Source organism: Fundulus heteroclitus, chromosome 23 (genome assembly GCF_011125445.2).
Source record: "Fundulus heteroclitus isolate FHET01 chromosome 23, MU-UCD_Fhet_4.1, whole genome shotgun sequence".
Lineage (NCBI taxonomy): Eukaryota > Metazoa > Chordata > Actinopteri > Cyprinodontiformes > Fundulidae > Fundulus > Fundulus heteroclitus.
In genome coordinates, this window is record NC_046383.1 from 27,521,222 (window position 1) to 27,537,954 (window position 16,733).

Below are 16,733 nucleotides of genomic sequence, written 5' to 3' on the forward strand. Positions count from 1 at the left end.
GCAGACTCCATCATGTAGAGAGAAGCTACAAGAGAGGCAATCTCAACGAGATAAGGAAAAGAGGTTGTTGTTTTTTTCTTAAAAAAAAAAAAAAGGAGGAGATCTAGTGCATCACATTAGGTCCTGCATCGTCACTAGCTGTGTTATCTCTTACGCATGCCGAGAATAAGTAGAACTAACAGGCAGTTTCAGAAAGAAGATCGAAAACAGATGATGTCCACTCTGGTGGTAGAAGGGGAAGATTTTACATTGCTCAAAGCCAAAACATTTACTTTTAGGAGACTCTTACTGACTACACCAAGGAGAAAAATATCAGATTATACTCAATACTATCAAAATCAGTTTAGAAATGTCTTGCCATACCTTAGGATCCAGTAATAATATATATGTATATATATTAGGAGAGAGAACTGTATATGACAGGCTTATGAAAAGCCTTATTTTTTTCTGTTTACTTTTTTTTTTTTCCTTTTATCTACAGAATTACACCAATGCAACAGACAATTTTCAGATTTACCAGCACTTAAATATATAAAAGCTAATTGAAAAAATTATATTAATCACTTTCTTTAAATTAAATTTACCATAAATGCAGATCTCTTAGTAACAAAGGTACAAAATTATTTTTCCACAAAGTGAAAAAAATGAGGTATTGCAAAAGGAGTTCTCCCATTTGTGAAAAATGTGCCTAAAATGACAATTGAAAAAAATATTTAGAAAAAGTAGTGCATAATAAATGTATATATGTTCATGACAAAATAATCAGCTATAAAACACTGTACAAAAATCAGCAGGCCATGTATAAAATAATATCTTTATCTCTGTGACAGCAAGATCAAGCTACTACCATAATCCAACCACAACACTTGTGATAGAGAGCTCCAGTCACGGCAGAGCGTGCAGTGGTACCCCATGAGGACAGCTCGGGGAGACTGGACTGTGCATTCCCATTAGTTAGTACTACATTAGCATGTTAGCTTCCAGTGCTAAGATCCCTGACGATATAAAGTGAATAAATACTACTGCCAATACCTGAGCCCTGAGGGCCGTGTCTTTATCAGCTGAGAACTACGAACAAACGCCAGCCTTTCCCCCCCGTTAAACAACGAGAGGACCACCTCAAAACGTATGAACCCCAGATCGATGACGGTTTGGACTACAGATTTAGGCCATTCTTTGGTTTGCTCTTTCTGGTTACAAGTGTGAACTTTTAAACCAAGACCTAAAAGTTTATGCCAACAATCTATAAGCGTGTGCCAAACTCGAGGGAGGATTTTGTTTTGCGACTTATTCTATTTTATTTTTATTATTATTCCTTGACCAGAGGCTTCTCACTCATCTAATTGGGAAAAGCAAATAATCGATCCATCTGAAACAGAGTTCCAACCGTTTGCACTCAACCTTTGGTAAATGGTACAGTTGTTCTTTAAAGTCCTGCGAGCACAAAGTAAGGAAAATGCAACTTTTTTCATAAACTCAACTTCCACCGTTTGTATACTGATTCAGGCGTGATCAACCTCAGTTAAATCGTGTTACTTTCAACAACAAATGTAAGCAGCTTTGCCAACTAACAAGGAAACAAAAAAAGTACACTCAGTTAGAAATACAACCCAAAACATCTAAATTCAAATCTAATGCGTCCATTTGCTCATGCACACTTAATGTCAAAAAAACATAAATGGGATTCGACTCTTTTCTATTAACTTCTTTTAGATGGCCAAATTTTTTAAAATAAAAATAAATTAGTTTTTTTTTTTAACTTAAAAGAAAAGTGCATTTATTTTTCATACTACAGCCTATACCCCTTCCCTAATTTCTCTCTCCCACCCTCCCTCCCTCCCTCCATCATGCGTTGCTCCCTCCCTCTAGCCTTAGTTCCAACGGAAGGAGATGTGTCGCGGTCGGTCCCCTCCCTCCTTCACCAGCGGCTTGTGGAACTCGCGTCCGGCCCTGGAGTGGATGGCTGCCCAGCAGTACTCGCAGTAGTACTGCAGGCAGGTCACATTGGCGCAGAAGAAAGGAGCAAACTTCCCCCCGCAGCGCGTGCCCTGGCACTCGTCGCACAGCTGGTCGTCCAAAACATATGGCTTCACTTCCACCTGCGGGGAGCGTGAGGGGAGAGGAGGCGGTCAGAAAGGGAAGGCAGACACAAATACGATTTTTTGGCTAAACGCCACGCGCAGCTACCGACCCGTTTATCAATCTCCCCGTGTTGCAGTTGAACAAATCGGGCACTGATGGCTGCGATGTAGCTTTGCTGATTGGAGAAGGCCACTCTCCCTGCGCCTTTTGGGTACTTGAGTTCGGGATCTGTATCGATCCCCGCGTAACACACTCCCCCATAAAGGCGATCCATGATCATGGCGAGCTCAACTGGAGAAGACGAGATAAAATGCAAGTTGTTAAAAAAACCTTTGACCTAGACCTATTGACAGGCGAGAAATGCGAGCCCGTTTTATTTACCTGCACGTAGCGGACGAGGTACACCCCCTACAAAGATGGTCTTCCTTGGGTCCAGCGGCTGAGAGCCATCCATTACAAAGTCACTATCATTAAGGTTCCAGGGCCGAATCTGGACCTATTAAAAAAAAAAAAAAGCCATTAAAATTAAACTAAATACTGAATGAAGAAGTCTGCATCTAAATAAAAAATATCAAATGGTCATATTTAATTATTCAATTCAAAAGGTGAGAAACATTCATTACATAGATTTATATTTCTATTTCTATTCATTTTGATGATCAGGGCTTCTAGTGGTTTATGACACAAACATCAGTCACTGGAAATTTGAATATCACATAAAAGCAATTTAAAAATATTTAGGGCTTTTAAATACAAAAATATTATTTAATCTGTGTAACCACTGGGAGGACTGCCGACTTGACAGATGACCAGGAAGACAGGTTGGCTAGCTGCCAACAGATGTCGCTACTCGAGCACATTAGTGGAAAATTGAGAGGCATTATCAAATGTGAAGCTTTCAGTGACGATCTGGGGAGCCTCGACATCTTCTGCTGTTGGTCAGCCTTAATTACAAAGCCATGTAGGATTAAACAGAGTTATTTATGCAAGAGACGCTCCAAACGAGTACTGAGCATAGGCAGGTGCTGGTCATATTAGAATATCATGAAAAAGTTGATTATTTTCCAGTAATTCCATTGAATTTGGGGTTTTCATTAGTTGTCAGTTATAACCATCAAAATTAAACGAAATAAACACTTGAAATATATGAGTCTGTGTGCAATCAATGAATATAATAAGTTTCACATTCTGAATGGAATTACTGTAAAATAATCAAGGTTTTCCATGATATTCTAATACCATGGAAAACCTTGATAATTGTATATGATACAGCACATAGACACACAAGTCAAGGTGTCTTTAAGGTTACATTCTAGCAACAACCTGGAAAGTCCAGGAGCATCACATTAACGTGTTCAGTCTTGGCTAAGTGTGCGTTTTCCACTTGGAAAGGACGGGCAAAACAAAACACTCACCGGCTTGTCTTTGATGGTGGGGCTGGAGACGCACAGGTAAAGTTTACCATCCTCCTGAATGCAGGCGTCAATCAATGCCTGGACAGAGCTCTCATCTTGAAACAGCAGGAATGCATATCCTAGAAAAGGTACAGCCAGAACTATGAGTATGCATAAAACGTTACTTTTGGTCAACAGAAAAGACGATAGGCGTGCTTGACTCACCTTTTGGTGGAAAATAAGACTTGCTCTCTGCCTTGTGGGGCCAATCTACAAAGAGATGGCCAAATCGGCGGAAACTGGCAGTGATTTCGTCTGAGAAAAGTAGAACTCAAAGTCAGTACTAATCAACAGCGCCCTTTAGATCAGCGGAAGTGCTGTAGTCTTTGCCGTCAGTTCTAGCTGGTAAATTCACTTAGGCAGTCCAGTCTTATTTTTACCTTCGTCTATGTCTGGGGGTAGCCCTCCGACGAACACCTTGCGGGAATAACGCTCTACGCGTTCGCCATTGAGGTGTGGGAAACAGTGGGCGGAGCCGAGGCCGGCGAGCCCCTGGTCGCCGGACTCTTCCTCTCCAAAGGAACGCTCATCCTCCATGGGGAACAGAGACGAATGGCCTGGCAGAAAGTTAGCCGGATCATGAATGCAGCCTCGACACCACGCGGTTCATACCAATTAACAGCAGGAACAGGAAAGCGTAGAGCGAAGATGTGACTGAATTAAAACAATGAAATGTCAAGAAACGAGCAGAAGCACACAAAATAGGTTTTAACCGATTTTGAATAATTCCTCTTTTTGATTAAAAGACATATTGTTATTACTGGTAATTTAGTTTTTTATAAAAACTGCTTGAATTATTGGGAAGAAATCTGTAAAAAAAAAGTCCAATAAAAGGCTCAATAACATCCTTTCAAAGAGGGAATGATTCAAATGAAAGCAGAGTAGACAAACAGAGGCTATAAAAACAAAAAACAGGGGACAACACTTTAATCAGGGCTACCGAGACATTCATTAGCTTTACCTCGTCTTCTGCCATAAGTTCTTGCTGCATGTAAAACACAAAACACTCTTGAATTAAGTTTAGAAACAGCAAAAACAGCAATAAAAAAATAAAAATACCTAGCAGGGCTTGAAATTTATTGATCACCAGCAAAACGTCCTTTCAAAGTAACATCCAATTATAATTTACACATGTTCCCATGAATAAGATTCACTATTAAGTAGCAACCACCAATTCGTTCCCGTATAATTTGACTATTTTTGGTCCAATGCCACAAAAACGTAATTTTTATTCCCCCAGTGAGAAGAAATGTATGCCCCAACTGTTCGCATGTGGCAGACACCCATTTCAAGCCCCGATTTGGCTTTAGTTGTCCATCAGGGGTTACATACCATTCAAAGGTAGGGGCACATCTCCACCCTGATGTGGGAATGTGTAGCGGCCTGAGGGAGGAAAGAAGAAAAACAAAAAACTCAGAACATTTTTAGCTGGAAAATGGCATGTTGGCAATAAAAAAATAATAAAAAAAACATGTTTAAAAAGTGAATATTTATGCAATACACACATTATATAATCCCAACTATTATTAGGTTTTACATGCAGGGCAGCCATATTGGATTTTGAGGTCACGGTTAGTGAAAAGCCCCCCCCCCCCCACATGGAAGTATGTTTAAATTTTCTGTTACAGTTTTAGCAATTATAACAAAAAATAAATAAATAAATAAATAAATAGTCCAAGTCCTGTTGTACTACTGCTTTTTAAAATCTTTGTAACCACAGGTGCTGCTTGATGCCAGGAAAACAACTATATCACTTGAATTTATTGCAAGTCCTGTCATCATAAATATCGTAAAATTTTTAATGTCTCTGTTTTGGGTTTTACTGTAAAGATCCCAGACAGGGAGAAGTCAATCCTGAAACTGGAAAATAAAAATATTTAATTATAACCCTCCCTGCGACACTTCCTGATCTAAAAACTTTGGCAACATCTGGTTTACAAATAAAAAACAACTTTGCTGCTTGCCAATAATATTCAGATTAGTTAAAGGCCTTATGAATACAATGTTTACAGCACTAAAGTATCACCAGGTACGTCACATCCCACCACCATTACTGGTACAACATGGACTGGTTATTGCATCATCCCTCTGTAGAACAAGGGCCTGAACCTGCAACTCCAGAGCAACATGTGGCTCTTCCTAACATTTTAAAGTCCTGAGATTTTTTTTATTTTTTTTTATTATTATTCAAAAAGGTAGAGAGAGAAAAAAAAAAAAAAAAAAAAGGTAGAAACAAAAAAAATAGCTCCAGTTTTTTAAAGCTATATTTGCATATACATTCCACACAAAAAGATTGTAACACCACGAGGAATTTTGTTCAGGCCATTTGTTTTGTCATGAGGCTGCAAACCATATTGTCTTTATTTTCCATAAATATAGAACGTTTCATCCAAGAAAATAGTTTCATTTTCCCTAAAAGGTTAGATGTTTTGCTTGGTCTGAACAGATAAATAGATAGATAGCTTTATTAAAAAGGCATAGTGGAGAAGTACCTTTCAGTTCTGTGGGGGGTTGTGGTTGTCCTACATGCCAGACATTGTGACGCAACCCCTGTGTGCGTGCTCGTTCCTCCCTAGGTTCCCTTTTGCTGGCTGCGCATGCACACTTCTAGGCTACATCTGAATACCTTTAATAATAGCTTCTGGCTCCTGTTCCTTGAATTTCACGGGATCAATACTAAGAACTCTGTTGTGGATAGGAAAGGAGCTTAGGACCTCTGTGCCGATTCCGGACAGCCTTTAACTCCGATGTCATTACGTGACGAAAACGCTCATGGATGATACGAGTCAAATCCGGGCCTACAGCCTTCCAAAAATGTACGCCAACTACAAAGCGCTCGCTCCGTTCAGTCCGGACATTTTCGTTCATTTCCATGAGGGGGCTGTGCTGATATATCATGTCACACAAAGGATTGTGGGATACCTTAAGGCTTATTAGCACCAGTGAGGGACATCAAGGCAAAACTAGCCGTGGTAGGGAGCATACAGGCTCCTTTTCCTACCACCTTCCTTAAGGACTGCAATATTCGGACAGCGCTTATCATGGCCACCACTGACTCACTTCCGCTTTGGCTAAAGAGTCCTTGCTCCATGAGGGTATTTGGATTGAGCCCCAGTGTATCCAGTTAGCTCAGGTGTTAGCCGTTCATTGTAGCTCCGCTGCTCTCGCCGTATACTTTGAAAATGGCTGAGCGTCGCAAAAAGAAAACGGTCTTACAAGTTTATGAGAAGAAGAAGGCGGCCTCAAAAGGAAGAAACAGGAGCAGAGTAGATTTGGGAGATTTTTTTTCCGCACGATCCCCCTAAGGAGCTAAAAGCAGGTAGGATGTTTTTGCTCACACGCAGTTATTCAAAAAAGGGACTTGGACATTTCTTACATACGTTTCCGGAAAAACCGTCCACTTTACCTTTAACAAAACCATACAAAAGGAAAGAATATACATTATGTGTTCATAAACCTAACAAAAATGGGCATGTAGGGTCTACTCCAAATTTTATTCATCGTGAATAAGGGCAAAAACTGCTTTTTGGATCATAAAGATTGCCGACCACAGATGTAGAAGTTACTGCTTCTGAAATCTTAGACCTTTTTTTCCTCCCTTGATTACATTATCCCTATTTTTTTTTTTTTTTTAAAGAAACAATGTCTCTACCCATTTGAATGAAACATAAGACTCATTGTTACATTCCAAATGTAAGATAAAATAGGAATAAAACTACAACTCAAAAGATACAGTATCTAACTGTATTAAGTAAAAATCCAATCATCTCTTTGAGGACAATAAGTGCCAAACTGTACTTTTTTCAGTTGCGTGCCAAAATCTCAACCCCGGTCTACGGCCAGCTGAAAGGACAACAAGCCTCTAGTTAGAATTGCTGGTGTGGGAACCAACCTTTTAAGGAATCCTGTTCAGCCCTCATAATGTCAATCAGGGAGTTCTCCAGAGAGTGCATGTTGAAACCATCAAAAGGCCGCGTTCTCTCCTGCTGGAAGACAGAACCACAACACTCAGACTTCACGCTTCCCACCTCAGGTACAGCAGTCTACGAGATCTGGCCTGGTACGCTACAAAAAAAACACCTGTGAAAATGCGTCCAGTCATCGTGTCTTATAAACCAATACTAAAAGACATCCTACCCGACAAGATGAGTCAAATTTTACAGCCTAAAAATTTACCTAATATGTAATGGAAAAAAATAAAATTAAAATAACATCCCTGAGTATATGAGAGCATTGAGGGCACATAAAGCAGCAGAGGAGCACAAGACTTCTTAAATCAGGACAAGAGGAAGCACATGTGATCAGTCCAGATGATAAGACTGCTCTCATTTAACCAAATGATCTAGATAAGGCCTAAGAACATAAGCGCGTGCGCGCACACACACACACACACACACACACACACACAAGTTCCTATTCATTCATTTAGACGGCTGAGCCGTCACGTATCCTGTTTTGCTAAAAAGGCTCGTTTGTTGCATTCGACACAGCCGAGCATGCTAAACAGGATTAACGCTTGCCCCTGAAAGCTACCCAAGATGTATACACAGTTTACATAAGAATTACTGACCGACTCCTTACAAAGCATTTCCTGAATCCACCCAACATACGGTAAGCCAGAGGTCTCAAAACTCAAACCCTCGTGGGCCGGTGTCCTGCACTTTTTAGATGCGTCCCTTGCCTTAATCAAAGGGCTAGGTAGCTGCCCCGCTAGCGTGCAGTTAAACCCTGCTAATGAGCTCATGTTGGAGTCGGTTGCGATGAACGCAGAGGCGGGTGTAAAAACTGCAGGACCCCCGGCCCCGGAGGGGAGGAGTTTGAGTCGGCGGCCATCTTTCAGCTGACCTGGAAAGAATAGACGCCGTCATTGCGGTTCATGCTGTCCTCCACCCAGCCCTTGTGATTGATGCCAGAGGTATTCCTGGGGAACTTCTGCGAGGGAATCTGGAAAACAGATCGCCAAATCTAACGTTAAATTCGCCCGAGCGTTCTTATCAGCGTCGCTATCCGACAACTTTCACCGCGTCGGTCGGCTACCTGGTTGTTGGGGAAGGATTTCTTCAAAGGGGAGTAGGAGTTGAGGCCAGTCACCCCTCCCCCGACGCCCCGCCGGTACTCCCGTACCCCCTGGGTGCCTCCCCAGCCGCTGTAGCCGCCTGGACTCCAGGAGGTGGACGTCGGAGTGGACAGGCTCTGGTAGCTCCCCCACGGAGAGGGGGGCTTGCTTTGAGCGGGAGCGAGGTGGGGCAGCTGGGGGAAGGGCCCGGCGCGGTGCGGGTGCGGCGGGAAGGAAGGCTGGGGCTGATGAGGGCTAGCTGGGGAGCGGCGGTGCTGCTGAGGAACCCCTTGACCATGAGGATGGGGGGCGGGGGGGTGGTGCTGGGTGACTGGTCCGATCTGCGGCGAAAAACTCCCGCCCACGCCGAAGCCGGCGTGGTGAGAGAAGTTCTGGAACAGGAGCGGCGGGCCGTTGGTGTTGGAGCCGGCGGGACCGAAGAAGGCGCCGACGTCTTCGCCGACCACAGGGGACTGGTTGGATGGGACAGCGGGGGACCAGTTGTTAAAGCTGGTCAGCGACGACGGGGACGAGGTGGACTGTGCACAGCTGGTGGCCATCCCAAGGTTGTCCTGGTAGTCGAAGGTGCTCAGAACCGGAGACTCGATTCTTAACTTCTCCTTCCCAACGCCGCTCTCCAGGGAACCCTTCTCCAAGGGGCCATCGTCAGGATGAGCTCCCTCGAGCTCCGTCAGGCCTCCTCCGACCTCCTGCTGGCCCGGAGACAGAGTCTGAGGCTGGGCCTGGACTTGGGACTTCTCCTGCATGTCCTGGAGCTCCAAGGCCTTGGACTTGTCCAACTCCAGAATCTCATCTTGCATGTTACCGTGCTGGGCTACGGAGGGAAAGAGCCAAGCGCTGCCCCCATTGGTGGAGCAGGCGTTGTTTACAAAGGGAGGGGGGCTGGGGGGGTTGGAGGAGTGCTGGAGGTGCTGTGGCTGGAGGTGAGGAGGGATCCTGACGGGGAAAGCAGATTTGCTGCCACTGCCGTTCTTCACGAGAACTCCAAAGCCGTAGTCCCCCATTTAGGACGCCCGGTAGGTTTTTTTTTTTTCTCCGCTTTCACCGTCTTCTTTATCCTAAAAAAAAAAAAAAAAACGTGGACAGAAGATAAAAGGAGGACAAGAGGCCGGATTACACGTTTAATTAGATCACCGTTAAGACAAATGAACCACAACCAGACGCAGGGAATGTGCCTTTTTTTTTTTTGCTGCAGCCTGCCTGGTCTTGTGATGCAATCAATGAGATTAAATCATTGACTGGCTCGGCCATGGGAGGCCTGGATGAAATATAACACTACGGCCGCACGCCAAGGCACGGAAAACACCCAGCCTCGCCGGCCCAGGCTGGCTGCTGCTGCCGGACGCCTGCTCTGCTCGGGCTGACGTCTCCAAAAAGGTCGTCAGGCAGCTAGCAGCAAAGCTAACAGCTGCTCATGCGCCCTTTTAATCACGCAGAGTCCATTTTAAACCCCCCCCGCTCAGGCGAACGGCACCTACACCTATAGCCTCGAATGTCGCCTTTTAACGCAACGACCTCTTTAAAAAGGCATCTGTTAAAATACTGGGAGGTTGATGGTGGGGAGGGGAGGAAAAAAAAAAAAAGTGTCGGTGACGTATCCTGGGTGGTTGCCTTCACCAAGCCGCTAAGCTAGGATAATAGCCGATAACCCAGCAGACGTTGTATTTGCAAACCGCCCCAGAAGGCGACCGTCGACCTCGGCCGCCTTCAACGTCTCTCTCCCCCCACGACGTACACGACGCGGTCGGTGGCAAGTTCAGAGACGGTGCGTGGCTCTTTAAACGACCTCGTCTGTTTCGTGTCCTGTGCGTTCAATGTCACACAGACTTACCGATTCTGGTCATTTTTTTTTTTTTTTTTTTTTCCTCCTCCACACATCAAAAGTAACGCAGCGAGGCCTTCAACTGCCGCTCCGCCGCATCAACAACCTGGCTTTAAAAAAACAAAATGCAACGTCTCGCAGTATATCTACCTTCAGTTCGCCGTCATGACCTTATCGTTAAGATGTTGCCATATTTTTTTAGCGTTTTCCCTTTTTCTGGCTTTCCTAAGCAGCCGGTGTAAATGGTCTTCTCATTCTCTCTTCTAGCTGACAGCTGGGCCAGTGGGGAGACACTTCCGTCTCTATTGCCCACCTCCAGCTCCCTCCGCCAGCCACTCACTGGAAGGATTTTCCCCTTTGGCCCCGCCCACGCCGGCTCTGTTCTGCCCTCTGATTGGATAATTACAGTCAGCGCACGCCCACATCGCCTATTCTCAATGAATGGCAGTTGCGTCTCTTTCCAAATAAGGACGACTTCAAATCAATAGGAGTTATAGGAAAGAGAGACTAAATAAATAAGAGAGAATAAAAATACATCCATGAGTAGCTTTGAGCAGCATTTAAACTGGGCGTTTTCAGAAGTTGTTTAAAAGAGTTATTCAAAAATCTTTGATCATTCAAGTATATAAAGTAGCTATTTATTAAATAAATGAGCCATTGTCTACAATGCCATGAAAAAGTATTCAATGGTATTCATATGTCTTAAAGCCTTTTTTTACATTTTTAATGATACTGACTGAATAGAGATCATCTGTGAACAGCAATTATCACAAATAATTAACACACATAAATATGTTTTCGATTTAAACCATTCCAATTTAGCTCTAGCTGTAGGTTTAGGGATAATGGCCCGCTTGAAGGTGAACCATCTCCACCGCCTCGAGTCTTTTGCGGTCTACTGTAACAGGTTTTCTCACAGGGTTGGTCTGTTTTAAGCTCCGTTCCATCTTCCTGTCAAATCTGACCAGGTTTCCTATCCCTGCTGAAGAAAAGCATATCCATATCCATGTTTCAATGTGAATGTTCAAGGTGATGTACCATGTTAGTTTTCTGCCACAAATGGTTTTGAGTGTAAGCCAAAACGCCCTTACAAGGCTTATGGAAAACTACATATCATTAGGGGTATCAGTGTAGAGGATGCTGACTTTAATTGCAAGCCATATCTTTCCAATTAATATTTTTATTTTATTTTGTATGTACAATTTTCCCTGCACTTTACATCAATGCAGTTCTTGCATGTGGTTCGGTCGCATGAAATCACATCATAGACATGTAGCCATGCTGCATGAAGCGGCACCATGATGAAAATGTGAGAAAGTTCAAGGGGAATGACAGTTTTTTTACAAGGCATCGTACAACTCGGTTCAGAAATGATACATATGCTTTCTGCGGATGTACCAACAGCAGCTCTACAGAGCAAGCCAGTAACACTTAAAAGGCAGCTACTAAATTATGTCCTAAGAGGTAATGGTTAAATACCTGACATACAGCATAGAGAATCATCTAAAGAGTTAAGCCATATGTTTTGTATTTTTGTTTGTTGATGAATTGTTTTTCCCAAGCTGACAAAAGAAAATACCTTAAAATCCTGAAATGAATACAATGCTAGAGTGGCGATAGATAGATAGATAGATAGATAGATAGATAGATAGATAGATAGATAGATAGATAGATCTTGTTACATGAGGTAAAACCTAAATAGACAATAGGTGCTCAAAGTCAATAGATTGCACAACCATGGTGTTGGATTTGCAAATGCAGATGAGACAATTTGGGTAAGCAAATGTTTTCTCCACTCCAAGCTGTATCCCTAAAGACAGAGTGATACTTACTTTAGATAGATAGATAGATAGATAGATAGATAGATAGATAGATAGATAGAATAAAAGAAAGATAGATATTGTAGAACAATGAAAACATCTGATTAAGTGAGACTTGCTTTCAAAAGACAGAGAGAGTGTGAGAAAAAAAATGCTTGGTTTCACCGCTCTAATCTGTGCAGCATTGTGATTCCCCCCAGGCAGACCCACCCTTCATTTGTATCCTGGAGTAGCAGTAGCAGGCACCAGCCCGCCCCACTCTCTGCAGGGCCTGTTGGAGTGGTTTAATAACACAACTGTGTCTTGAGCGTTTCGGTTTCCCTCAGAATTACCATACAGCCAGTCCAGGTGTTGCAGGTTTAATGGTCTCTGACCTTCCAAGGGAGTGAGAAAGCTTTGACACGGGGCCATTTGATTTTGAAGGTGTATGCTTCTGTAGGCTTCCAGCCTCTTGAGCTGTGTCAGCATATTTTGTCTCTAAAGCACACTTTATTCCCCAGTGAAGATGGGCTGAGTTTCCTTATGCAGCAAACATACTTTTTTTTTTTCGCACAACCTTTAGGTTGCTTTACATAAAGGACATCTTATATAAATGTGCTTTGAAAGCCCGGGACCAGACAACAGTGCAGGACATGCATTCACCCCCGGATGGATCCTAAATGATTCATCCATGTAACTCAGGCATCCAGTCATTAATTCATTAGTTAGCTGTGGAGGACAGGACAGACGTTCAAAAAGTGCCTGGGGCCGGCTGTCTCAGGTTTCTCTGCTCTGACACACAGCCTCCTCTCTCCAGACCAGCCCCCTCTCTGCTAGTCTTCGCCACATCGGAAAAAGCTGCGTCTTCCACTGTCTTCGAGGTGCGAGCTGAGAGCTTTCAGTTCCAGCCAGCCACCTTTTGTTCGGCCACGAGGTCGCCCATCTCAGACTGGTGTTTTTGTAAGAAGCAGAGAGTGACGCAGCATAATTTCCCCCCCATACACGCTCTGTGGTCTAGACAGAATGTGCGCTGCACCACACAGTGGCCTTGATTTTTTTTTTTTTTGCTTTGTTACTTAAAATACACATGTAAAATCCATGAAAATACTATAGCTTGCATTTTTTTTTCATACACCTTGAACCTTTTCACTTTTTGCCATGCTGCATCCACACAAGACCATTCATTTTTCAGACTTTCACCTGGACTAAGGTCTGTAGTTTCACTGGACTATTCTAACACATAAGAGTGCTTTACTCTAAACCATTCCATTGTAGCTCTGGCTGCATGTTCTGGGTTATTATTCGGCCCAAAGGTCAACCTCAACCCCAGTGTCCAGGCTTTTGCAGCCCTTAACAGGTTAGCTTACATACCTGACCTGTATTTGGCTTCGTCCACCCAAAGAAGAAATCATGTCCACAACAGGATGCTGTCCCCGCCGTGTTTCACTTTTTGGGGGTTGCTGTGTTCCAGGGTGACGTGCAGTGTCGGTTGTCCTCCACGTTTTTCATGTAGCCCAAGGTCAAACTTCTCATCCGACATTCCTTCGGGTGTTTGCTGCCAACAGACCTGATAGCTTCTTTCAGCAATGGCTTTCTTCCCGTTACTCTTTGAAAAGGCAACATCTGTTCAATGCACAACTGTCTACAGATTCTCCCACCTCACACTTTTGCATGACAGGACAAACTGATCCATTATGTTTTAAGCTTGGAACATTGTTTCATACGCCAGCCCTGCTCTAAACTACTCAACCCCCATTTTCCTCCCCTTCTAATGCTCTCCAAACAGCAGTTCTGTTTATGCAGAGATTCGATTACACATATATGGACTCAATTTACCAACAAGGATAACTTCTGGTTGTACTTAATTGGGGCTATCAGTAAAAGAGGCTGAGAGAAAGTCATCTTCACTTTTATTTGAAAAGCATTGATTCCTTCCAGTTTGCAATTGTGCACCGTTTGGTGTATCAATAAAATTAGCAGGAGTTTGGGGTTGGAACATGACAAAATGTCAGAAAGGTTGAAGGAGAATGTGGAGTATAGGCAGAGTATTAGACACCATAATATCTCAGAGCGTAAAAGCCAGTGCAGTCACATCTGTTTTTTGTTTTTTTTTTATTTGTTTGTTGGATTTTCTCCCCCCTTCCTATCAATGCGTCTTGTTTGCGGTCTGTTAAACGAGACAATGCACGATAAAAGGTCACGTTTCAAATATAATCTGGACTATGCACCATTTGACTTTTATCCTCATGTTATAAAGAGACTTGGGCTTCAGTTTGTCATCCTCTTGTTAAAAAAAAAAAAATAACCAAACACCTGCTGCCACCGCCTACGCCAATGCGGTTTTGAGAGGAAATCCCGCCACCTGGTGGTCATTTAACATGGCTGCACGCTGAGAGAGTTGGTCTGCAGCACTGTACGTACGAATCACCATGCGAGGCAGGCAGGAACGTACTGAACTGCAGAGATGCTTCTGTTACAGAAACTGTTTGGTAGGTCATGTCATGGTATGTGCCCTCTCTGACAGAGTGCAGACAAAGTGAAAAAAGAGGGCCAGACTTGTGTTACAAAGATCTAAATATGCCTCACAAGAAAAACTCTGTATACTTAAATCCAAGAATACCAACAAGGCTGCAGGGAGGGAAGAAAAAAAAGCAGCTGGAAGGCCACCTTTCACATTAGAACCCTGTCTAAATGTTTGGTGAGGCAATGTACACTGTTGGGGCAACTCATAAAAACTGACACTCAAAACCCATCTCGCACATTGCAGGCAGTCCAGAGCTGGTGACGTAAATGTTTAGGCCTCCCGAAAGGGAGGATATTTCCAGTCTGTGAAACCAGAAACATGGCCAGTCAGAAAAAAATAAATAAAATAAATGCAGCAAAGTCCTCTGAGAATACGGTGTCCTTTAACCCGAGGGTACACCTGAGACGTCGTCGCTTTCACTGCTGCCCTGCTTGGAGGTTTCGCCTCTAGAAAATAAATACCCCGAGACACAAGTTGTTTTATGACACAAAATGTTTTAATGAGAAAACAATGCAGTTGAGAGGGAGCCAAGGATACCGACAGGGTCACATTGGGCATGATGTGACACCAACTCAAAAATCTTGTTTATATTCCACCCTGTGCTTGAACAGAGAGGAGCAATGTGAAGTGGCAGCAGAGCACCAGGAATACAGGGACGTGGTTAAGTTTCATTTTCCTCAGAGCACACAAGAAAAGCCATTCAAGCCACTGTACATCATTACAAAAAGCCTCATTTTTAAAACCTAATGACAGAGAGCTGAACAGATTGTCACTTTAAAAACACATACAGTACATTCTCAAGAGGATTAGCTTATGTCCTGTGCTGGGATTATTACAGCAATCCCAACTTTCCACAATCAATTTAAAAACATTAAAACAAAAAACGACAGCCTGAAAGCCTTAGGTATTACAGTCTTTGAATGTTCATACGGGATAAAAAAAAAAAGCAAAAAAAAAAAAGCACGTAAACAGGGGGGTGGAGAGTGTTGACTCAGCTGAAAAAAAAAATAAAATATGAACGAGTTTGGGTTTACCCTCTGCAACAATGGTTGCCAACCATGAGGTACTTTGTGCTCAAATACCTCTAGAGCTGAAGTGTGACGTTGTGTTTTTTATCTAAGTGAAGAGTAAGGGAGGGAAAGTTAAAACGGGGTGAATCAACAAAAAAAAAAAATAAAGACGTTGACTGCATCCCTCTTAGTCTTGCTTTCACGCCTCCCTGCCTTCCCTGCGTTGCTGGCTCTTGGCCGCGGCCCAGAGGAATTCTCTGGTGGCCTCTGTAAATATAACATTTACAACAACAACGCCAGAGCCCCTGTGTGTGTGGACGTAGCCCGCTTCCTGGGTCCTCGCTGCGCTGCCCGCGGCTCTGACGGATAAAATAACAGGCCTTCACGTCTGACCCAGAGCCCAGAGAGGAATAGGGGCTAATTTAGAGACAGCCAGAGATCTGGAAGGTTTCTGTCAAGCCGGTTTCCTGCCCTCTCGGATGCCAGAGGGAGTAGCATGGCCCGAGCGCAGAAAGGGGCTAAATCTGGTCCTAAGGAGCCGTGCGGTGATGCAGGACTCAGCGGTGTGCTTGATAAGGAAACCAGGCCGCTCAGATGAAATGTAGTCTTTGATTAGAGGGCGACTGCTCTGTTAATGCAGACCTCCTGGCTAAGCTGTCCAGCACAAAACAGACAATCCCCCAAAGTGCAAAATCTAAGACTTTTGTGGCTCAACACCATTATTAAAAAAAAAAAAAAAATTAAAATAACCCAACATTAAATCTGTTCACGACAAAGCACTTATCCATTCACGTAAATCACAGAGAAGCGGTCACTGTGGACATTAACCAGTTTAGGCACGGCGATGTCACTGATAGCTGACAGAGAACGAACTATTCTGAATAACTCATCGAGTAGTTTTGAACAAGCTAAAGTTGTAGTGCCTTGCAAGAGTATGCATATACCTCCCCATCCCTTTTCACATT

General features: G+C 43.4%; 1 protein-coding gene across 4 annotated transcripts; it reads right to left on the reverse strand.

Moving 5' to 3' along the window:
- Positions 1 to 1,834: 1,834 nt before the first annotated feature.
- On the reverse strand, positions 1,835 to 10,750 carry LOC105931004 (cytoplasmic polyadenylation element-binding protein 4). 4 transcript variants are annotated; one of them, XM_012869598.3, is made up of 12 exons: positions 10,586 to 10,750; positions 8,574 to 9,671; positions 8,382 to 8,480; positions 7,429 to 7,519; positions 4,869 to 4,919; positions 4,498 to 4,521; positions 3,917 to 4,093; positions 3,702 to 3,791; positions 3,498 to 3,616; positions 2,464 to 2,578; positions 2,192 to 2,373; positions 1,835 to 2,099 (listed from the first exon to the last, which is right to left on the reverse strand). In XM_012869598.3, exons 2-12 carry the CDS (start codon positions 9,615 to 9,617, stop codon positions 1,872 to 1,874), a joined length of 2,220 nt encoding a protein of 739 aa, XP_012725052.2. In that variant the 5' UTR covers positions 9,618 to 9,671; positions 10,586 to 10,750; the 3' UTR covers positions 1,835 to 1,871. The 4 variants fall into 4 exon arrangements, with proteins under 4 accessions (XP_012725052.2, XP_012724970.2, XP_012725134.2 ...); XM_012869516.3 differs by having other exon boundaries at positions 7,429 to 7,522; XM_012869680.3 differs by lacking the exon at positions 4,498 to 4,521.
- Between the last annotated feature and the right edge of the window lie 5,983 nt (positions 10,751 to 16,733).